The 24007-nt window shown below is 37.2% G+C and overlaps 1 protein-coding gene across 2 annotated transcripts in view; it reads left to right on the plus strand.

Annotated features, from left to right (window-relative positions):
- DIAPH3 (diaphanous related formin 3) overlaps positions 1-24007 on the plus strand; it is a 437995-nt gene that overhangs the window by 114240 nt on the left and 299748 nt on the right. For both annotated transcript variants that reach the window (XM_088792987.1, XM_088792988.1), the window contains 4 exons: positions 12766-12840; positions 12926-12995; positions 18065-18201; positions 20176-20281. In XM_088792987.1, the coding sequence (XP_088649113.1) occupies positions 12766-12840; positions 12926-12995; positions 18065-18201; positions 20176-20281 (388 nt within the window). The remainder of the gene's footprint in view (positions 1-12765; positions 12841-12925; positions 12996-18064; positions 18202-20175; positions 20282-24007) is intronic.

A 24007-nucleotide genomic window follows, 5' to 3' on the forward strand; every position in this document is an offset into this window, starting at 1 on the left:
TGTATGGAGAGAAAGGAATATGATTTCTAGAGCTAGGATTTAAAAGTAAATTTAATCAAAGTCATAAGGACCTCTGGTTTCAGTAGCGAGTATTTAGGGTAGAAACATGATGGGAACCGGTCAGTGCGATCATAATTTTTCTTTTCCCAAATACTGGTAGTCAAATTATAGTTGATCTTGAACAGGAATTTGAACTCTGTAGGTCCATTTGTATGTGGGTTTTTAAAATAAATATATACAGTACTATAAATGCATTTTATCTTCCTTATGCTTTTTCTTAATATTTTTTTCTCTAGCTTACTTTAGTGATACAGTATATATTGCATATAACATACAAACTATATATTAACAGACTGTTTATGTTATCTGTAAGGCTCATGGTCAACTGTAGGCTCTTAGTAGTTACGTTCTAGGGTGAATCAAAAGTTACATGTAGATTTTTGGCTGTGCAGGGGGTCTGTACCCCTAATCCCTGCATTGTGCAAGGGTTACCTGTAGGCTATATTTAAAATGAATAATTCACTTAATGCTTTCCCAAAGTATTGATGTGTTTGATTTGATAACTAAGAAACCCACTTACTAATAAATATGTTTCAACATATTTCGTTTTCTACTATGTTTTAATAGTGGACTTAAGCTATAATTGGAAGAGCATGTACTAGTATATGTTATTTTAAATCCATAGTTTTCTTACTAGCTTTTCATCTATACATAAAGAACTTATGTTTCATACCTAGGTCCTTTGTTTTTCATCACTGCAGTTAACCTGATTTTCGTTTTATTTTATGTGGAATACTTTCTCTACATATTTTATGCCTTTGGATATGTTATGGCTAAAAAGTAACTAGAAGAATAAACTACTCAGTGTGTTGCTCTACTGTCCCATCTAATATTAGAAGTGAGAATAAATGACTAGTTTTAAATACATAATTTAAAAAGTCAATTCTAAGAAAATATCCACATTAGAGGTTGTATTTTGAAGTTTGGCAGATTTTGCAATCAGAACAATATTTAGTTCTTGAATTCCCTGTTGGGCTGCATAATTTAGTGTCATTTTTGTGGATGAGCCATCAATTGGGATGTGGGTGTATGTTTGTTTTGCCCCACAGGGCATGTTAATTGCTTTGTACTCCCCCCACGCAACTGTTCATTCTAAGTATTTAGTCACCTTGCTAAGAGCAGGTAAAAATGAAAGCTTGAAATAAGCTATAATTATATTCAGCATTGGTGACATATTACTCTGACACAGGAATGTAAATTGAGTATGGATATTATACAGTATTAAAGCTGACCTTCTAAGTTTAAGGTAAGAAATTTGTTACTTTGTCACATGTGACCAGTGATGTATTTTTTTTCCCTTTACAAGAAGCTTCTTACATTGATTTTTTAACAAAATAACTTTGTGTTTTCCTAGGCATTTATGGAAGATTATTATTTTGGATAATTAAAAAATACTTTTCTTATCGCAAAAAATTTAAGTTGATTATAGCAAAATAAGTAAGATAATACACAAGAGCAAAATTAAGAAATAATGTATACTATCATCTACTTAGAAAGGAAATGAAACTTCTTGGGTAGAAGTGTGTGTCTACTGAGGAAGTCCTCTTGTTTAATACTATTGGTTGTGCATTTGAAAAAGTTGGTTAAAGCAGGGAATCATAAAATACATGACTCAAATATACTCTAAACTTTTATTTTTATTCAAAACATAAACGTCTATTTTTCTTCCCTTTGGACATTTGATGTGGAGCCTAGACCTTTTTTTGGAGTGGGTCCAGGCTGATGGCATGAACCACACCCCTAATGCATTACCATCCTCCTATTGGTATTTTACAGTAATACAGGAATGTAGAGGCTCTTAAAAATTTATCTGAGTATAGAGTTTTTTTCCTTTAAAAACTTTTTTTGGTGATCTCTCTCAAGCATGTACAGTTGTGTCCACATCTACTTCTCTAGCACTTTCAAAATAAGTCATCTTTTTAAAACCTTTTTCAAAGCATTAGGGTTAGTTTTCACAGACATAGCAACTCTTTTCCCAATAATATGTTGTCTGTTTATGTAATTTTAATTAATTTATGTAATTACAGTAATAAGTGCAACTGGCAAAATGGGTTTGGAAAGAACCCAAGTGGTTGTTGGTGGGCGCAGAAGCGTGCTCGTGTGTGAGAGAGTCGACGTTAGCCTTGAATGTTGATTATGCCCCAGTGTTAGTCAGTGCTTCACGCGTGGAACGGAAACCAGCAGGTAACTGAATGAGCTGATTAGGTGGAAAATGACTAAGAATGTGTTTGTATAGCTACACGTGGATGCACACATTTCCCAGATGTGAGCAAAAAACATATTTTTGGACAAAAATAAAAAATACCACATTACTCTTTCTGCCATCTTATCTGCTCCATTAGCATTCTTTGCTTACTTTTGTCACAGTGTTTATTACACATTATTTTAATTGTTTTATTTACCTCTTCTTGGTTCTACTTCAGATTTCTCCCATCAACTCTTTACTCCCTATTATGTTTATTATCTCTATTCTTATTGTCCTTTTAAAAAAATTCTTTTGCAGTCAGAATTTTACTCCTACAGGGTTATTTATAAACTGCTCTTCAAATCAGTTTTTCATTTGCCCCCACTCCAGCAGTTGACCCTTGACACTTCTCTGTTTCAAACTGTCTCTTACGATTTGTTGTAGTATCTTCACTTGCTTTTCCTTTTACTACTGTCACTGCTTTTTTTAGGTGCCTTGGTTGGAGCCTCGGCCTCTTTTCACACTGTAACAGTGGATGTTTCACGTGTGCGTTTCCAGGAAGGTGGAGTAGATTATACTTTTCCCTATCCCTCCTGCTAAGCACAACTAGAAGCATACACATTATATATGAAATCAATACACATTATATATGAAATCAATACAAGACAGTTCATAGGCTAGGGACCCAAGGAACAACATAGTGGCACGTTTTCTGGGTTTTCTTTTTCTCCTTTATCCCAGATTTGGAGATAAAGAAGTAGGCAACCCAGAAATGTCAATAGACACAGACAAATATTGCCCCAAAAGCCTGCTCTCTGAAGCCAGAGCACCACGAAAGGGGCACCAGCAAGACAGATCACTTTGACAATAACCAGTGTCTGCTCACCAAATACCACGAAAGAGAACTGTGGCCCCACCCCCACCCAACCATCAAAGTCAAGTGTGGAGCCTGGACTTAGGCTTCGGGCTGTGATAATGTGGTGCTCTTCCCTCTGCCCACTGGGCTGGTGTCCGAGGAGACTTCGCAGAGTCAAAACTTTGACTACAACCTAGTGGTAACTGCATCACCCTCTCCCCCCCCACGCCCCACTGGTGCCAATGGAGGGTACATGGCGAGTATAACAATGCAGTCATTCTTCTCCCTGCCAGGGAGGTACCGTGGAGTCCAAGTGGGAGCTAAGACAGAGGTGCCTACCTCTGCCCAGCAGTACCAAGGAACCTCCTCTCTGAGGTGTCAGTGGAGGCCAAGTGAGCAATTTGGCTTGTATTCCCACCTGTCATTATGAAATTGGTGCCTCTCCTTCCTCCACTAGAGCAGTGTCGCAGGAAGCCACTAAAAACAGGATAAAAACAAAGAAATTCACACTGTGACGCATGGTAGTCAAACTTCTGGGAACAAAAGACAAGAGAAAATTTGAAAGCAGCAAGAGATGACCCTTTAGTTATGGGGGATAACAATTCAAAGTGGAAAACAGTTTTCAAATGATGACAGCAAAGGACGGTCAGATCAGAATCTTACGTGCTGTGAAAATATCCTTCAGGATATTTGTTGCACTAATCGGGTGGTGCTCTGGTGTAGTCTGAAGCTGGCCACCAAGCATGTTGGTTCTGGGACTGCTTAGGAGGCGCTCTGGTGCAGTCCAAGGTCAGCTGCTGCCTGTGTACAGCCCAGGGCCACCTCGTAGGAGCTACAAAGTGCTCTGTGGTTGGTGTCTCCCTGTGCTGGGCTTGAGGATGCCTGGGAATGGTATGCTGAGAACAGGCCAGCTGCCGTAGTGCCAGGCATGGGGACACTTAGCTAGTGGTACAGGGCACACCAATGCCAGCTACTGCTTGGTTGGGGTTTGTGGACCTTTGAGAGATTTTGGGAAAGCCTACAGCATGGGCCCAGGCTGTAGAGTAGCCTCTGAAAGAGGTTCGGGCTGGGTGGGTTCTCAGAGAATCACTAGGGTGGGCGGAGAGCTGTCTTATGGTTAATGGAGACTCAGACTTGGCATTGCCTGTTTCCAAAGGCTGTCTTGGGGGAGGGCTCAAGAAAGCAACAGGGGTGCCAGCAGGCACTGTAGTCCCAGACATAGTTGCCTCTCCAGCCTTCACCCTCAAGCCAAACAATTCAGTTCCTCCCTATATGTCCTGGACACTTTAGGAGCTGCTGCCCCAACCCTGGAGCTCAGAATGAGTGAGTCCCTCAGCGCATAAGTCCATGTGTGGGCCCCTAAGAGGACGCCTTGTTTTCTAGCAGCCCTCCATCTCACCCAGACTGACTTCCTGCTGATTTCATAGGCAGCTGTTTTGGGGACTTCTCTTCCCAACACTGGTAGTCTGGGTTGGGGAGCTGATGTGGGGCTGGGACCCCTAGCTCCGCAGGGGGGAATCTCCGCAGCCAAGCTATCCCTTCCGATTCTTAACTGCCACATGTGGGTGTGGGACCAGGCCACTCAGCATCTCCGTCCTTTTTACCAGTCTCAAATGGCTTCTTTATATCCTTAATTATAGGAGTTCTGTTCAGGTAGTCTCCAAGTGGTTCTCAAGGGTTGTTGTTCTATAATTTAGTTGCAGTTTTAATGTGGTCATGGTAGGAGGCGAGCATCCTTGACTTGAAGTCTAATAGCCTCAGATTCTTGAAACTGGATCTCAGATTAGCACACGTGCATTTTCGCAGACCTAGTGCTGTTTCTTGGAGGCAGTCAATATGACAAAAGCCCATGGACACCATCATTGCTTCAAATGTATTGAAGTAGTTATATTAAAATTAAATGATAATAAAAGGTATATTATGCAAACATTAATGAAAACAAAGCAGTCGTGGCTATTTTAATATCAAATAAGTTAGATTTCATAGTAAAAGAAAGTGATTGATTTTTATATAGTGATAAAAGGGTCAATTCAGCAAAAGACTAAATGTGCAAGTGTCAAACCTCAGATATGACAAATAGATGAAGCAAATAATAATAGAACTGAAAGGAGAAATAGATAAGTCTACAATTATGTTTGGAGACTTCACAATACTCTTGTCAACAATTGATAGAACAACTGGACAGTATATAACTGAACATACAGAAGATCTACCGGTAATACCAACTTTATGTCAAAGGATATAATATATGTTTATAGAACACTTCCTCCAATCATAGCAGAATACGTAGTCTTTTCTTATTCCCACAGAACATATATGAAGGTAGATTATAACATGGGCCACAAAGCATACCTTATCAAATTTAAAAAAAATTGAAATAATACGGAATGTGTTCTCTTATCACAATGGACTCAAACTAGAAGTCAGTAGCAGACAGATAACAGAAAGTCTCCAAACAATTGGAAAGTAAACAACACACTTCTATATAACCCATGGGTCAAGGAAATAGTCTCAAGGGAAATAATAAAAAGTACACAGAACGTAATGAAAATGAAAATACCTTTTAAAACGTGTGGAGAACATATAAAGAAGTACGGAGAGGGAAATTTATAGCACTAAACAACAAAAATTTGAAAAGAAGGGAAGACTGAAGTCAATAGTTTTAGTTATCACCTCAAGACTCCAGAAAAAGAACCAAATAAACAAAGCAAGCAGAAGGAAGGAAATAAAAGATCAGATTAGAAATCAATTAATTTGAAAACAGGAAAACAACAGAGGGAATTATTAAAGGGTTCTTTTGAATGATTAATACAATTGTCAAACTTCTATTAATATTGATGAAGAAAAAGAGGCACACACACACACACACACACACACAAAAAAACAGTATCAGGAATGATACAGAGAATCTCTATAAAAACCCTGCATTAACAGGGTAACAAGTTGCTACAAACAACCTCAAGCACACAGATTTGCAAACTTAGATGAAAAAGGTCAATTCTTTGAAAAACAGTGTACTACAACACAGCCAATATGAAATAGAATAGTCCTCTGACTATTAAGAAAATTGAATTACTATTTTAAACCCCCCCCAAAAGATCTTCAAGTAAAAATGATTTTACCAGAGAATTCTACCAAATATTTAAAGAGAAATTAATAGCACCTCTACACAATCTTTTCCAGAAAATGCAAGAGTAGGGAACAATTTGCAATTTATTTTATGAAACTGGTACTGATAGTAAAACCAGACAAACCAGACAAAGACAATATCAAAAGAAAACAAAAACCCCCAAGCCCGAAATTTATGGAACAATGTCCATCATGAATATACAGAGGTGCCAAGAAAATGTATACACATTTTAAGAAAGAAAAAAACTATTAAAATTGTAATAATTAATATATACTGATAACAAAAGATGAATACAAGTCATGTGTGTACATTTTTTGGGCACAAATATCCTTATTGTAATGGACTGTATCAATAAGGCCAAAGAAGAAAAATCACATAATCACATGAATTGATGTAGACAAAGGATTTGACAAAAACGCAACACTATTCAGGACAAAAACTCTCAGGAAAATAGGAATAGATGTTATGGATTGAATTGTGTGCCCTAGAAATGTTTAAGTCCTAACTCCCAGCACCTTAGAATGTGACCTTATCTGGAAATAGGGTCATTGCAGATGTAATTAATTAAGACGAGGTAATAAAGGAGTCGGGTGGGCTCTTACTCCAGTATAACTTATGTCCTTAAAGAAGAAAAGACAGCCAAGGAGCCATGTGATGACAGAGGTATGGAAATCCTGTATTAACAGGCACCACCCGGAGTTAAGAAGAGGCAGGGAAGGAGTCTACCCAGTGTTTCAGAGGGAACCTGGCCCCGCTGATGGTTTGAATTGGGGCGTCTAGGCTCCAGAAATGTGAGAAGAAATTTTTGTTGATTTAAGTCATCCCCTTTGTGGTACTTTGTTACAGCAACTCTAGGAAACTAATACTGAGGGGTGCTTTCTCAACCTGATAATGCAAATCTACAAAAATCCAACAGCTAATAGTATATTTAATGGTGAAAGGCAGAGTGCTTTTTCCTCAGGGTGGGAACAAGGCAAGGATGTTTGTTCTAACCAGTTATTCAACGCAGTACTAGAAATTCTATCCAGAGTAATGAGGCAAGAAAATGAAATAAAAAGAATGTGAATCAGAAAGGAAAAAATAAAAGTGTCCCTATTTACAGATGACATGATTGTTTACATAGAAATGTTTAAAGTTTCTATAAAAACTAGAACTCATCAGTGAGTTCCACAAGATTGCAGGATTCGAGATAAATAAAAATCAGTTCTATTTTGCATGTTAGAAAAGGTTCTAGAGATCTATTATATAACCGTGTGCATATAGTTAACCATGCCATACTGTACACTTAAATATTAAGAGGGTAAATTTATGTGATGTGGGTCTTTTTCAAACCTGAAGAACAAATCAGTTGTATTTCCATATAGCAGTGAACTTTTGGAAAACAGCACCATTTAGGACTGTTCAAGAAAATACTCTGGTATAAATCTAACAAATTGTGTACATAGGACTCTTATGCTGAAAATTACAAAATGATGAAAGAAATCAAAGAAGTGCTAAATAAATGGAGAGACATCCTGTGTTCATGAATGAGGAGACTCAGCTCCATTTTCTTGGTCATTTTGAGTTGCTGGCAGAATTCAGTTCCTTGCAATTGTGGGACTGGTGTCCCTATTCCCTTGCTAGCCTCAATTTAGGGTCATCTCAGCTTGTGCAGTCTTCCACTGTCTTTAAAGGCTATAAAGGCAGGCTGAACCCCTCTGATGCTTTGAATCTCTTATTTCTTCCACCTCATGTCTCTTACTCATCTGGGAAAGGGTCTCAGATTTTATTAAGAAGAATCATGTAATTAGATTGGACCTACCTGGATAATCTAGGGTAATGTCCCTGTTCCAAAATCAACTGATTAGCAACCTTAATTCTATCTACAATTTTAATTCCCTTTATAATCTCTTTGCTCTGTAAGGTAACATAGTCATATATTCTGGTGTTAGCATTGTCATCTTTAGGGGACAAAGGAGCGATTATTCTTCCTACTACGTACGTTTGTCTGATTCTTTAATGGCTTCCCATTCCCCATGGCATGGTATACAGTTCATTTCAAAATCAAGCTCCTTCCTGCCTGTGTGCTTTTGTCTCTGATTCAGCCACTGTGGTGCTCAGCACAAGCCCCACCTTTCACATTTCGTGTCTTTGCACATATTCCCTCCCGCAGAGAACCCTCTCTTCCTTTCTGTGACTTATCCTTCAGGACTCAGGTCAGACATCAGCTGCTTTGCTCCCAAGAGGTAGATGCTGTACCTTCTGTCTCATTAGCACCGTGATTATAGCACTTATTACATTATGGAAATAATTTTGCTCAACATTTGTTTCAGCCATGAGTCTGTGATCCTCTCAAGGGCAGAGTGCATGTTTTATTCAGTTTTGTATTTCTCTTACCTCGTACAGTATCAAGCACTCAGTCAACCCTTACTGAAGACTTACTGATTTTGTTAATGAAACACGTGAGTTTAGTAGTAATGAAGCATCACCCTGCAGCCCCAGTCAGTCAAGTCCTAAATAAAGCGTGATGTAGGACAGTGTCTCCAGATTCGTCATCGTTGGTTCAGTGTGCAATCAGAACTGATGTTCTGGCGTGAAGTGGGCATGGGCGCCATGAGGCTGCGTAAGCACGGCATCTCTTGGTGCCTTTTTCTCTGTCCAGGAAGTAAGGCAACGAACCCGGGCATCAGCAGACCTAGGTGCTGTGCTAAGTGACCCTCATGTCTCTCTGCTTGTTCCTTTCCTTATCTATAAAATTGGAAGGAGATTCAGTTTCATTCTAAAGCCATTTATTCATTGTCGTGTGTCCCAGGTGCTGGAGATTTAAAGACAAATAAGAAATGGTTCTGCTTCTCCAGGTGTACACGTCAGGTGAGATTGCCCTTAAGAACTGGTAGGGAGGTTTATTCCAGCTCTGACAAGCCATGATGCATATGTCTTTCCCTTCTTCAGGGGACATTTAGTAATAGAACTAATAACTTTAATTTTAGTCTGTGGGGAATAATACACTGAAAGTACTTTGCTCCTTTGGCCAGGAAGTAAATCTGAGTTCTAACCATTGTCTCTTCTGCTCAGTGAGTTGACTGCATTTGCCTCATAAAGACGACAATACCTTGGAAAGCACTTTGCACACTTCTGATTTCATCCTTGTTCCTGGAAGCAGTAACTGAATTTCAAAGCCTAAGCTGCTTTGAACATTTAAAGGTCATTTGAACGTTTAATCCTATAGACCTGCTCTCCCTCCTCTAATTTTTTTTCTTTTCCTACAGTTTCTTTTCTCCTACATTGAGACCCCTACTAGGAAGTGCTAAATGGTAAAGTTACTCTTGAAGCAATTAAGAGAAGTGTTTGCTATTTCCTGTTAGAGAATTTTAATAGGTAGATTTTTGTGTTAAATTAGCACTTAGCACATTACTTTTTGCTGTTTTAAAGCATTTTTTTTTTTGCCAATACAAATGCCGTACTAATCTCTGTCATTTCTATTCATGAAGGAAAAACATTTGCACAGTGCTTACTCATCCATGAATGCAGTTTATAGTTAAACCACGTAATGCCTGATGGTACTAGGATGACAGGCACAGAATAAATAGTACAGATTTTGTTTCCTGAAGATTGATCATTTAGAGATCAGTTGATAATTTATTTTCCAGGTTGTTTCTTACACTGATGATGAGAAATTTTATACTTTTGTAGAAAGCTATGGATTTCAATAAACCTCTGTCAGGACCGCAGACCTATCTACTCAATATCACTTTTTATCTTGAACATCTTTTCCCGAAGAGATAGGAACTGATATTGGCCCCTTTCCTTAAAAATAATATTGCTGAAAATAGTAGTGTTGGAGGCAAAGGTTTTGAGAGAACGGGTTTGTGGGTGACAGCGTGTTAATATAAGAGTCTGTTGACCTAACAAATTTTTAAGAAAACAGAGACTTTTTATGCCTACTTAATTTGTGTTTCAATATTTTTCAATAAGTACTTTTATCAACTTCCTTTTTATGTTTAAATATTACAGTGTTTCTTTTGTTATCAAGTATCCTAGTTTCATCACTCCACACCCTGACCCACTTTTTTGATGTTGTTTTTGATGTTTTATGAAATGTAAAGTGTAACCTGCCTTTAATAAGGCTGTTACCAGCCTCTCTGATTTAATTGTTGTTGATAAATTAATTCCCACCATGAGTTAGAAGATTATAGTATAAAGTGATTGGGTATGATGCCTCTTTACATTCAACTTTAAGTTTGTTTTGTAGAGAATTAGTTTACATGTAATATACCTGAGTCGACATAAGTTTTACTTTAATTCATATTCTACAATGTAGAAGAGAGTTATCTAGGGGGTCCAGAAATGGTTGATTTGAGAACTTCTGTAGGTCTTAGTATTGTAGTTATAGTTATATTAGTGGTGATCAATTTTAAAAGTAGATATGTTCTATCATTAATTACTCAGACCACCTGACTTGATTTACCTGAATTGATATGGTTCCTGAATTTTATAGTGGGCTCCGAGATAAGCATATTAAATACAACAAAGTCTTTTTGTTATACCATGTTTCCCCCAAAATAAGACCTAACCGGAAAATAAGCCCTAACATGATTTTTCAGGATGACATCCCCTGAACATAAGCCCTAATGTGTCTTTTGGAGCAAGAATTAATAAAAGACCTGGTCTTATTTTCATGGAAACATGGTATTAACATAATTTTAAATTAGTTTGTGTACTTTGGGATAAGGCAGTTTTAGGAATAGTAACTTGATTGTCTGTAGTGGTAGAAGGTGATAACAATATGAATCCACCTACACATTCATATGCACTTTAGAAAGTCTTTCTGTGTGTACTTTCGAATATGGAGATTGTTGAGAACTCACTTCAAATAAGCACTGGAGTCCCACTGTGCGGTACTAACCCAGGAAGGCCTGATGAGCTGTGTGCACACAGCTCAGTGCCAGCCCAGGGTAAACCCTCAAATTACTCCTTGATTTCAAGCTTCCCTGCTGCGTGTGAAATAAGAATAAACAGAGAACAGGAGTCAACAAGGCAAACAGTTAAGCGGGATGCTGGAGGTGTTTTCATGAAACATGAAAGTAAGCATTGAAATGCCTACAGGTAATCTGTCTGTTGCTGATAGTACAGAGTAAACTCTTCACTTTTGACGTAGCATTCTGGTTTGAAAACACTAAGTATCATGTAACTTTTTTCTCACCTTAACTATAGTAGCGATCTTCAGTCTTTTCTTTTTACAGAGAGTATCTTAACTATTTAAGTGCATTCTTGAATTAGTTATTCCATGGTTTTCACAGAGAAGTGATGAGTAAAATAGTCTGACAAAAGTCTGCCAATCTAAATGGCAAATTGCTTTTTTGGGGGGGAGGTAAAAATTAGAAATTTTGAGTGTTTATAAGTGATTAAGCTATGCTCACAGAAGTGTACACGTAAAGATGGATTTTTAAACAGTATTTTTATTTTCACATAGAATGTTGCATTTGGTTTTTACCCTTCTTATTTTCATGGGAAATGTTTTCTTAAGTAAGAAAATCGTACTATATCTTGGTATATGACTTAGAATTGTTTTTATTCCTTATAATGCAATGCTTTTGATTATTGGATGAATTTTCTTTTTAGCATTCCATTTTCAAAGGCTATATACATACACATATAAAACATACATACAAATATATACAAACACATGTATACAAAGAAATATACACACTCGTATATCAGATTGTTACCATTATTTTATTTACTGACTTAGGCTTTCCAAATCACCACTGAAAAAATGTAGTAAATTATACGAAGTCATTCTCTTATGTAATCAGGGTTAGTTTTTGTCTATTGGCAGAAATGTCCTAATTACATACAGAACTGATTGTATTTATGCGTTTATGGAATAGAGGCTATTTTGTTAAGATGAAACTACTCATTTAAAAATAATGAAGAAGGCTTTTTAAAAAATAATTGAATTTTGAAACTTAGGAAATTCTTATTATTTATAAGGATCCATTTTAGAGATTTGGGAAATTCTCTCAAAACATCCCTCTTCAATATTTTGATAACATTTTCAGTAATCTTTTTCCTCATGTAGATGTGATTCTTCCCTCTTTAAATCTTACTCACATGCCCAATTTTCTGCTCTTTGCAATAGTCCAAAGGGAGGCTTACCCAGTGGCATGCTGGGAAATATATAATAGGCAGCTCTCTGGGTTGGGGGAATTGCTCTGATTGGCAGCATTCTCTGAATTCTATAGTGTAAATACTTCCAACGTATCAGACTTTTAGGTACTGACATGATGTCGCTGGACGTGGAGCCGTTGAAGAGGTGAACACGCTCAGCTCTCACAAGCCAAGTGCAAGCTGGGCTCAGCACACCACTGGCTTATCCCGTCTGTGCTCCTGTCACGACTAAGGCTATGAATCATCAATGGCTTTGTACATGGTGTTATTTTGTGTTTGGGATTAGAATGCAACAATCGTCAAATAGTTGTGATAGTATTATCGTGATACTTCAAACTTAGAATACTGACTTAGCGTATAACTATCTTTTTTCCTGACTTTCAGTTGGGTTCAAAGCTTCGGACATGAGGGGCTTGGATTATTACTAGACATTTTAGAAAGACTGATTAGTTGCAAAATGTAAGTATTGCTAATTATTTTCAATTAAGCTACATGTGCATGTCTTGTTATAATTCTAACTCTGATATCTTTAATGCCAATGCAGACAAGAAAAAGTTGTAAAGAAGAATCAGCACAAAGTCGTACAGTGCCTTAAGGCTTTGATGAATACACAGGTATGTACGTAGGTAATCACATTGTAGTTTTTCTTTACCATTTCTATAGAATTTTTAAGAATTAGATTGTGTAATAAAGAATTTGTGTTAAAGTGATACACTGCTGTGATATGCTGTTTGGTACATAATGGAAAAAATACTGAATTCTATTGATTTCCAGCTTTGTATGAGAATAACTATCTCCTAGCAGAGAAACTTGGAGATGAATGAACCTTCTTCTGGTGCTTAACTGCTCATGAGTAGATTAATTCTCTCTCCCTTCCTTAACCTCCCTCTCTCTCTCTCTCTCTCTCTCTCTTAGTTTTCAAAACTATAGCGTGAATCAGATTTGAAATTATACATGATTATTAAATGTGGTCTGCACTAATATTTATTACCAAAGAATCAAGTTGGGAAGACTTAGCTTTTATAGTCTAGGAATTTAAATCTATGATGAAATTAATGAAAAGAAATGTAGCAGGTCTGAGAAATGGTGCAGTGAGCTTCACACAAGTACTACTGAGACCAAATGTAATAAGGCAGCTCTGCAGAGTGTGCATAGTTAAAGAGGATACATTAGAAGAGAGAAACACTTTAAGCTCTTTACTGAAGTTAGGTTTATCTGACAGTGTTTCTTTTGCATTGTTAATTGCAGAAATTACTCTATCCCCTGCCATGTCTTTAGCTCCAACGTCTAAACACATCTGACTCAAGGTGTGTGAGTAATGATAGGTAAAATGTCCTCTCCTGCTGTCCAACAACTAAAACACCTATGGTGGTATGAAGATTTGTGTTTTATAGCAGAACTCTCTCTATATTTCTGATTAATTTTATTTTTAGTATTTTGCCTTATTTTCATTTTTAGAATAAATCTTTAGAGGACTACACACTTAAGTACTGATAAATTATTAACATTTATTTTCTGTATTTTTTTTTTTACTAAATGTAGTAAATACTGGTTTTCTAGTTATTTTTATCTAAATGAATTATTTATGTGTTTTTCAACATTTCCTAGGGCTAAGTTTTCTATTTTTTTAAAAGATTTTATTGGGGAAAGGGAACAGGACTTTATTAGGGAATAGTGTGTACTTCCAGGACTTTTTTCCAAGTCAAGTTTTTGTCCTTTCAGTCTTAGCCGAGGAGGGTGCCATTCAGCTTCAAGTTGTTGTCCTTTCAGTCTTATTGTGGAGGGTGCAGCTCAGCTCCAGGTTCAGTTGTTGTTGCTAGTTGTAGGGTGTGCAGCCCACCATCGGTTGCGGGAGTCAAGGAATCAAACTGGCAACCTTGTGGTTGAGAAGATGCACTCCAACCAACTGAGCCATCCGGGAGCTCAGCGGCAGCTCAGCTCAAGGTGCCGTGTTCAATCTTAGTTGCAGGGGGCATAGCCCACCATCCCTTGCGGGACTCGAGGAATTGAACTGGCAACCTTGTGGTTGCGAGCCTACTGGCCCATGTGGGAATTGAACCAGCAGCCCTCAGAGTTGGGAACATGGAGCACTAACCGCCTGAGCCACTGGGCCGGACCCTATAGAATATGTTTTAAAAATAATTGAATAAAGCAATCAGAAACTGCTGATAGGGAGAGGTCTTCCCGTACTGTGAGTACATAGTATTAGTACTGCTTTAGGGGGCTCCTTTTAAAGTGAACATATAGAAATTGAAAATTTCATAGTGATGGAAAGTCTGAGTGTAGAGAAAACCCAGAAACATTTTTTCAAACCAAAGGGGCATATGGATCATAATTTGAATTTGAGAAGAATATCATGGGTAAAGTGAGATTGTGTGTAGAAGATACTATTCCTACTTGGTTTGAGACTGAATTGGAGAGGGAGTAAACTGTGTTCATATTCTAATTAATATAATGTAAATTATTCTCTTATAATAACATTGTGTCGCTTGTAGTTTGTGTATGTGGGGCTGAAATATACCGTTATTTGCCTTTATTGTTATCACCTGTGCTAATAAGAATGAAACATTTTTACTCGTACTTGGAATTAGTACTGCCTGAAATTTTTGGTAAAAATGTTTTTCCCCCGAGACTGGTTGATGACTTTCCCCATACCTCGCTGTGTAGTCTTTACAAGGGATCACTGAATGATGAACAATACAGGCTTTAAGAGAAAAGTGTGGTCCCTTATTCTGTACTAGAAATTATTTATATAATTAATGAGCAGATCTGTTAGCATATGACAGTAAATTTCTTACAACACTAAGTTAGACTAGTATGTTTTAAATGGGAGAATATTGTGACTATCAGGATGGAAAGTTAATTTAAATTCAAAAGTGATTACAAGAGGGCCTTCATTTTAGTCAGTTAACTCTTTGTGGGTGGCTTTGAGGTGTACATCCCCAGCCAGGAGGTTTGTTCCTGAAGTCAGCACCTTCCCCAGGTTCCCTCTGCTGCTGGGATTCAGTCACTGTGGAGGTTGTTCCGCACCAGTATTCATGTAATGTAGGGTATCCTACACGAGGTCTTAGGGTATCAACCTTCTCCTGCCTAAGGCATCTTCCATGGCCTGAAATTCCACCTATTAGGTAATAATAGGCCTCATGTAGAATGCAAATGGAACCTGGCATCAGTCCTCATTTTAGAACCCTGGAGTTTTCATATAATCCAGAGTGTTCATATAATCCAGAGTGGGTCTTTGACATTCTGTAGCGAGACATCCTGAGGCCTTCCAAATTTTGTCATCACTTCTCTAACCTCATACATAGCCTTCATTTCATGCACTTTCCATGCCAGCGCTGGTAGGTTGACTATTTCTCTTACAGAGTCAACGGTTTTTGTTTTGCTTTGTTTTGTGTTTTAAATAATTGAAGGAGATTAATTTTACACCAGTAGGCAGCAATTCTGTCTCTAGTTCTAGAAGCTGAATAGTGGCAATCTGGCTTCATTCCAGACTTAAATGACCACTACAAATTTTTACATTAGCAAAATCAGAGAATCTTGCTTATGATGAGGTTTGGGGTGGTGGTAGTGGGGGAGGGGGTCACAGGATAATGGTTAGAACCTGAGATCAGAGAATGCTGCTATTTCACCCTTCACAGATGATGGTTTAGGGCCTGAGGACTTGCCGGAGAAGTAGGTAGTGTCACTTGGAGGAAATCAGAGGAAATTGGTGTGAGTTGCCTTGAGTGGCTGGAGAATACAGAAGGGCAGGCGCTAGCTAAGGATAGCCAGGCAGGTGGGAAACGGGGAAATGCCGGAGGCAAGCTGCTCTCAGTCCTCAGCTTTCTTAGGATGAGCTAGTCCTTTGGTACTTGATAATCCTTGGCAGACTTACTTTTTGAATTGGATCTAAGGGGCACTTTATAAGCCTCTGACAATTCCCCGGAATGATTTTCGAGGCATATCTTAGTCTTTGGCCCCATGCCCGCTTTTTCATTCTTCGTTTGCAGGTGTGAAAGAGCCCAGGCCATCACAAAAGTGAACATTTCCTAGCCAGTTGAGCTGTCTCTAAACTTATCCCCATCACCAACAAGACAGGGAAGCCTTTCCCCAAATCATCCCCTGGCGCCCTGGACCCGTCTGCTCATCCCTTTTCCTTTGTACCTGTGTTCCCTAGATAATGGTCTGAAGCAAATACAGTATTTCAGTACACTGTGAGGCTTCTTTATATTAATGCCGTTTACAATAGAAAATTATAAATAAAATTTCCTAGCACTGAAAGCATTTGGGTCTATGCTTGTTATAGATTCAACTTTGATGCCCATAACTAGTGCTAATTTTGAGTGTAAGCCATAGTTCTTGGTCTGTAATTGGGATTAAGGTCCTTTTTAGTGCTTAGTAGTAACTGTAATAACCAATTTCTCACTCTGTAGAAGGGTCCTCTGGGATGCATGGTCGATAAATAGCATTGTTTTCTTGCTTCTCTTCATTCTCTGTTAGCGATGCTTGTCTTCCATGGATTGTAAGCAGGCCTTAAGAGAAGTATACGTGCTTAAATCAAAACACTAAGTCATTAATATAACCACGTATCTTCTAATTGGATGTGACGTCCCGGCAGTAATGAATAAACTTTGTCCTTATCATCCCATGTTTATAATGCGTTTACAACTGCACTGTCTTCCTGACGGTAAAATATTCCAAGGAGAATATACCAGGGGTACCAAAAAATGTATGAGCACTTTGGCCAATGTTGCCCAAGCAGTAGTTCGCCATAATCAGAAATGCCTGGACGCTGATGGTAACCACTTTGAGTACCTCTTGTCATTGCAGATGTCAAACGTGACTTGTATTCATTTTTTGTTATCAGTATGTATTATTACAATTTTCATAGTTTTCGTTTCTTAACATGTGCATACATTTTTTTGGTATCCTCTGTATACACTCCTAATGGCAGTTTCCACGTGGTGTGTGCCCAAATCATCCTTCAGCTTTGCCCGTTTATGAACTAAGTGTTACTCTCTGGGCCTACACTGTATATGCTGTGGTTGCTGTATGTATGTGGCTAGTCTGAATTGAGATGGGCTGTAAGTATAAAATGCACACTGGATTTTGAAGAAGAAAAGTAAAATATCTCATCGATAATATTTTATTTTGACTATATGTTGAAATGATAATATTTTGGATGTATGGGAATAATTCTATTAAAAATTAGTTTTGCTTGAAAATTTTGCCATTGCACATGTCGTTCACAATATATTTCTCTGTGCCCTTACTTGTGGTACATTTCTTACCAACCCTCCTTCCTGAAGAAGATCCTCATGGCCTCAGGTCAATTTCAGTATCTGACTATTCATTTTGGATGTTTATGTCAGGAAATCTCAATAGTTCTCACTGTTTCTCTCTTTCTCCACTTGCCACTTATCTGTGTTATAATACTAGTCAATATTGTTGTAAAATCCCCTTTGAGAGGTTCTGTATTTGGTTGGTTCTCACAGTTTTTGATATAAAGTGTATATATACTTCTATGAATTTTTTTAAGGATGTTACACATTCTTTATACTTTCCAACTTTTCTAGGTGTAAAAATATCTTATCCAATAGACATGTTTTAATAACTGCATTTCTTTCAGGATACTGATTTTTTTTGTTTTTGTTTTTTTAACTAACTTAACATTTAACCTCTTATTCCCAACATGTTATAGTATGGCTTGGAAAGAATTATGAGTGAAGAGAGGAGTCTTTCTTTATTAGCCAAAGCCATCGATCCGGGGCACCCCAATATGATGACAGATGTGGTTAAACTCCTCTCTGCAGTGTGCATTGTAGGGGAGGAAAGCATGTGAGTCTTCTCAACTTACTTCTCTAATTATATATTGATTTCACCCAATATGATTCATTTAACGTTTTCATTATCTATTCTATTTGAGACTCTATAGAATATAAGGAAATGAAGTATGCTTACGCAACTGATTTAGATTCGTATTGGCCGCACAGACATGTTTAAGTAATGATTACCTCTCTTAATCAATATAGTAGTGATGGGCTAATATGTTTCTGTGAAAAACTGACTTCTTTGTCATTTATTTTGAACTGTTCTGAACTCAAACCCCAAGTAAAAATCCTAAATGAAGATTTTTGAAACATAATAAAATGGTTTTAGTTTCTTATGTGATTTTTTCCCCCAGATAGAATTAATTGAAAGTGTAGGTCACGTACGGTCTCTTGTAAAAACAAAATCATACTATTTGAAAGTCAATAAGGCAGATTCAGAAAGTGACATAGAGAATAGTACTTTCCTAGTTGAGGATACGTAGTCCTTGACCATAAAATATATACTAAAGCTTTAAACTCTAAAGACATTATTCACATTTGTTAGGGATTTAACTGAAAGACCATTTATTATACACATATTAAAAAATATTTATAATGATAAGACTTTTTTCTTTTAAAGAAGATTAGGAGTTCTTGTTACAAAGTAGCATTGAGAAATTATTTTAAAATGTTTATTCAAAATTATAAAGATATAAAAACTGAACAACCAAAAGAACAAACAGAAATCACCCTCTCGTACAAGGGTGGGCAGAGCTGTGTAGGTGGGCCCTGCTGTGCCCGTTTGGAAATTGCCCTTGTGGTGATCCCGATGGGGCTGGTGACAGTTGAGCTGCTCAACTTGGGCCGAGGTGGAGAGTCAGCAGGCACCACTCAGCCCTGTCCCCTGTCCCCATAGATACCTACAGTGCCTCTCTGTGGATGTCATCTATAATCCCGACATGCAAAGCCAGGCATACAGCTTCAGTACTTTCCATATCAAGGACGTGTTAATTTTGGCTGTAGAAACCTAAGAGGGAATTTAATGTGTACACATGTGCTTTCTGTGCTTCCCCCTCCCTTTCGTTGTCTCTGTCTCCTTCTCCATCCCCCTCCTTCTTTCTCCCTTTCTCCCCGACTTCCTTGTACTTTTTCTCTTTTCTTTCCCTTTCCTCTTCATTTTCCCTCTTCTTCTACCTCTCCTTTCCCCTCTCTTTCTTTATCCTCTTTTTCTTTTTTTCTCTTCTACTTCCTCTTGCCATAGTTCCCTATTTTATTATTTCTTGATTTCAGAATAGTTCTCAAAATGATGGACATAACTTTTAGGACCACATGTCTACGTCCGCGAAGTATCTGAGCTTCTACAGTATGTGAGATTCTGTTAACACAACAGTTTTTATTTTATCTTTTTAAGGTGGAGGAAGTAGAGTCCTTTTGTGACTATTAAGTTTTATATTTGACTAAAACTCCTTACTACCATATATTTTTGGCTACCAGAACTTCACTTACTTATAGTCGAGTGGAAGTAAAGTGTAGTGACTAACAGCATTTGTGTAATGCTCACTACGCAGACTATGGTTTTAGATCCGTGAGCTACCATTTAATAGATGTGAGACCTTGGAGAAGTTGCTAAACCTTTTTCTACCTCAGTGGCCTGATTTTAATATGGGATAATATTAGTACTTACCTCTTAGAATTATGTACTTGAGAATGAGTTACTATTCGTAAACTGGTTCAAATGGTCCCTGTGGTGTGGTAAGCACTGTATAAATGCTTGATAAATAAACATCATTATAGGGTAATTATGAGGAATAAATAAATCAAAACGTGTAACATGCTTAGAACAGTACTTGATACATACTGTGTACTCAGTTAGCTACTTTTCAAATGTTACTGGTTGCTTTGGAGTAGTGATTCCAGAGTTCAGTAGATTAGTTCATTGTATTTTGACATTTGGGTTATTTGCTGTTTGCAATTTAATTAATAATTTCAAAATTTCCAATAGCCTAGAAGACGTTTTAGAAGCTTTAACGTCAGCTGGAGAAGAAAAAAAAATTGACAGATTTGCTTCTATTGTGGAAGGCCTTCGGCACAATTCAGTTCAACTGCAAGTATGTTTCACGCATATCGTACATATTGTTTTGTAATCGTTTTCTGACAGGTTTATATTTAACCCTATAGTATGAAACCCTGCGTGCCATTTAGTATTTTGTAGCATTTTAAATAAATGTGTAGACTTCTAATTTATACTGAATCATAATTTATCTTAATAGATGCAACTTGGTGTATACCTATGATTATTTTCATAGCTTACTTTCTAGAATTTGAGTTAGTAGACGTCTCTGTAAAATAGATAATCAGAATCCCATTCATTATTTATTCTATGTAATTCTCATTGGTTGATTATTATAATTTTGAAGAAATTTTGGCATTTAAATGAATGATGGCTTCTCATTGTATTAGTTTTTATATCTGAAAAGGTGAGAGTGTACGTGAGTAATAATGAGGCCCAATAGATACTTACAGGGATTTTCACAAATGCCGACATGCTCCCTGACAGTCTTGTTTAGGCTTTAACATTCTAGTGTCCACGCTGCACAACTGATCTTCATTTACTTTCTCCTTAAGAAGAAAAAAAAAAAGAGGCAAGAGTTTTTAATGCCTTTAATTATTGTTACAATCATTCCTAATCAAACCTGAGTATATTTGAGGAAATATTGATAAAAATGTTTTCCGACGTAAAAAAAATCAGCAAATGTTAGGGACTGTCAGATTGATTGTGTCATTTCTGATGACAGTGTTTGAGTGGCTGGTGAGGCACGCTGTTGTTGTGATTTGTTTCTCCGTGCAGTGGGCAGGCTTGAAGATCTGAGTATATGGTCTAATAGCATGGGTCCAGGTGCTGTAACCTCTGGCAAAGAGCCCGTCCTTACTCACACGGGCCTGGCAGGGGGACTGGGGGTCTGGGATGTGTCGTCCACAGCTGATACAGACCCTGCTCTTGTACTTGCTTGGTGTGTGAGGGTCTTCTAATTCATACATCATCACATACATAATTCACACATACACCTTTTAATTCATACATCCCTTCTCCATTTTCATCCGTCTCCAGGTTTCCTATTCACTACAAGGCTAATTAGCGAAAAGTAAACTGTAAAGAAATTTAGTAGAGAAATTATGTGAATTTCCTGCAGTACTCATGTTACTTTGTACATATACAGTATTTGTACCAATAACAGTAGATTATTAGACTAATTTTGGTTATTTGTGCGTCATGTTAGAGATCATGTTTAATTTTCAAAATCTCGTTTATGAAATGTAATAGTCACATTTAAACTTTATCCCTAGAGACTTTTTATATTAATGTATACTTTTGGCATCTAATCCCATACATTGTGTAGGAGTGGAAGGTGTAGTTTCTTGTGAGGAAAGGATACACTTCTGAGTCAGGCGGGCTTGAATTTAAGTCCCAGCTGTTCACATCATAGCTGTGTGACTCTGGATCACGTCCCGAACCTCTTCTATAGCTCAGTTTTCTCAGTTGTAAGATGGAGATAATATCCAAACCTTCTCATTATTGATGCAAGGATTACATAGGATAATGTGTTTAAAATGCTTAGGCAGTGTTTGGTCCTTCAGCAGAAGTGTTGAGTAAAAGCCAGCTTGAAAAATTTTGTTAAATTAAAAAAGCAAAGTCAGTGGACAGTGGAGATTGAAAACAATCTTTGCTTTTTTTTCAGGAACATTACCAGTATCGATATTAAAATTTGTATTTAACTATACAGCCCATCAATTACCCTCTTGAGCATCTATCTCCGGTTAAGGAAAATTGATGTTCACACAAAAACAAATTTTTTCAGCAGCTTTATTTGTCACAGCCCCTAACTTGAAAGAACCTAGATGTCCATCAACAAGTGAATGGTTAGACTATCGCATATCTGTACCACAAATACTACTCAGCAGCAAAATGGCATGAATCATTGATACATATGACAACATGCATGCATCTCAGGAGAATTATCCCGATTGAAAAATGTCACTTCTAGAAGGTTACACACTGTATGACTCCATTTATATACTGTTGCTTCAAGTAACCAAATTATAGAGATGGAGAACAGTACAGTAGTTTGGGATGGAGTCTGGAAAGGTGTCAATTTTGGCCGTGAGTATCAGGAGGGTGTCTTGTGTGGTTGAAACAGTTCTGGTGGAGATGGATATACAAATTTGCCTGTGGTGATGGTTATACAAATCCAACACGTGATAACGTTGCATAGAACTGCATACGCATACACACATGAGTGTGAAGCTGGTAAAATTGGAACAAGCTCTGTGGAGTATACCAATTTGAATTTCCTGGTTTCGGTGCGGTGCTCTAATTATGCAAGCTGGTACCACAGGGTGGAAGTGTGTGAAGAGTACTTGGGGTCTACCTGTACATTTTTTTTGTAACTTCCTATGAATATATAATTTTTTTCAGAGGAAAGTGTTAAAAAAAAATGTTTGTAAAATGGGTCCCAATTTCATTTACAACACTATTACATTACTTGACATTTTAAAGCTGTGAGGGAAGGGATGGAGAACAGCTTGTTAAGAACGTAGCCAAGTTTTGTCTCAGTAAATGACATGATTCACTCATTAACTGGAAAGTTTTGAGTATTGCAACCTTATAATTCTTGGTTATTTGGCATATTAAGTATGTTTCTAGCTCCTGGACATTCAGGTAATCTGTCTGATCTTTAAAACTTTTAATTTTTTAGTGTATGAACTTGAAGGCAAACTACATGAATTGAAAAATTCTTGGGTAAATTTAGTTATTTTTGTTATGAGTGGTTACTCTAATTTTACTGAATATGCTGTCGTGGAAAAAAAGATTTCTATAGTTAGGATACAGTTATATTTAGCTAGTAAATATCTATGTAATTCTTTGAAAGAAAACTGTCAATTAAAAATTTGAAATTAAGATTATAGAAGACATTAAGACTTGAAGAAATTAAAAAATACATCTGTCTAAAGGCTTGATATAGTTTTGAAGTGATTTCTTTTTTTAACAGCTTTATTCAGATGAAATTCACATTATATAGTCTATCCACTTTGAATAATACTGGGGATGTCCAAAAAATGTGTACCATGACTTGTATTCATCTTTTGTTATCGGTATATATTATTACAATTTTAGTACAATTTTTTCCTTTCTTAAAATGTGTATACATTTTTTTGGCACCCTCTGTACAGCTCAGTGTTTTTATGTATATTCACAGAGTTGTGCAACCCACATCACAATTTTAGGACATTTCACTACCACACCCCCCAAAAAATCTCCTCATCTCTAAGCCTTCACCTTATAATACCCTTATTCCCCCAGCTCTAGGCACCCATTAATGTATTTTCTATCTCTATAGATTTTCATATTCTAGACATATGGTATAAATGAAATTGTACAATTTCTGGGCCTTTGTCACTGGCTTCATTCACTTAGCATAATATTTTCGAGGTTCATCCATGTTTATAACATGTATCAGAACTTCCGTTTTTTTATTGCCACATTATATTCTATTGTATGGATGTACTACATTTTGTTTATCATTTGTAATTTGGTGGACATTTGGGTTCTTTCTACGTTTTAGCTGTTATGAAAAATGCAGCCATGGATATTTGTGGAGATGATTTCCTTTTTAATGAGTGCTTATTTGCCATATTTAGTACAAGGTGATAAGGGTGAAAAGCAGGGGACTAACAGCAACGTCTCCTTTTAATCGTTGTAGACGTGACCTGTTTGATTCAGTTCTTGAGAAATTTTTACCAAGATATAGGTGGCTGGTCACATTTGCTTAAATGAA

This window comes from Rhinolophus sinicus, chromosome 16 (assembly GCF_057876585.1).
Source record: "Rhinolophus sinicus isolate RSI-liver-muscle chromosome 16, RSI-T2T, whole genome shotgun sequence".
In the NCBI taxonomy this organism is placed as follows: domain Eukaryota; kingdom Metazoa; phylum Chordata; class Mammalia; order Chiroptera; family Rhinolophidae; genus Rhinolophus; species Rhinolophus sinicus.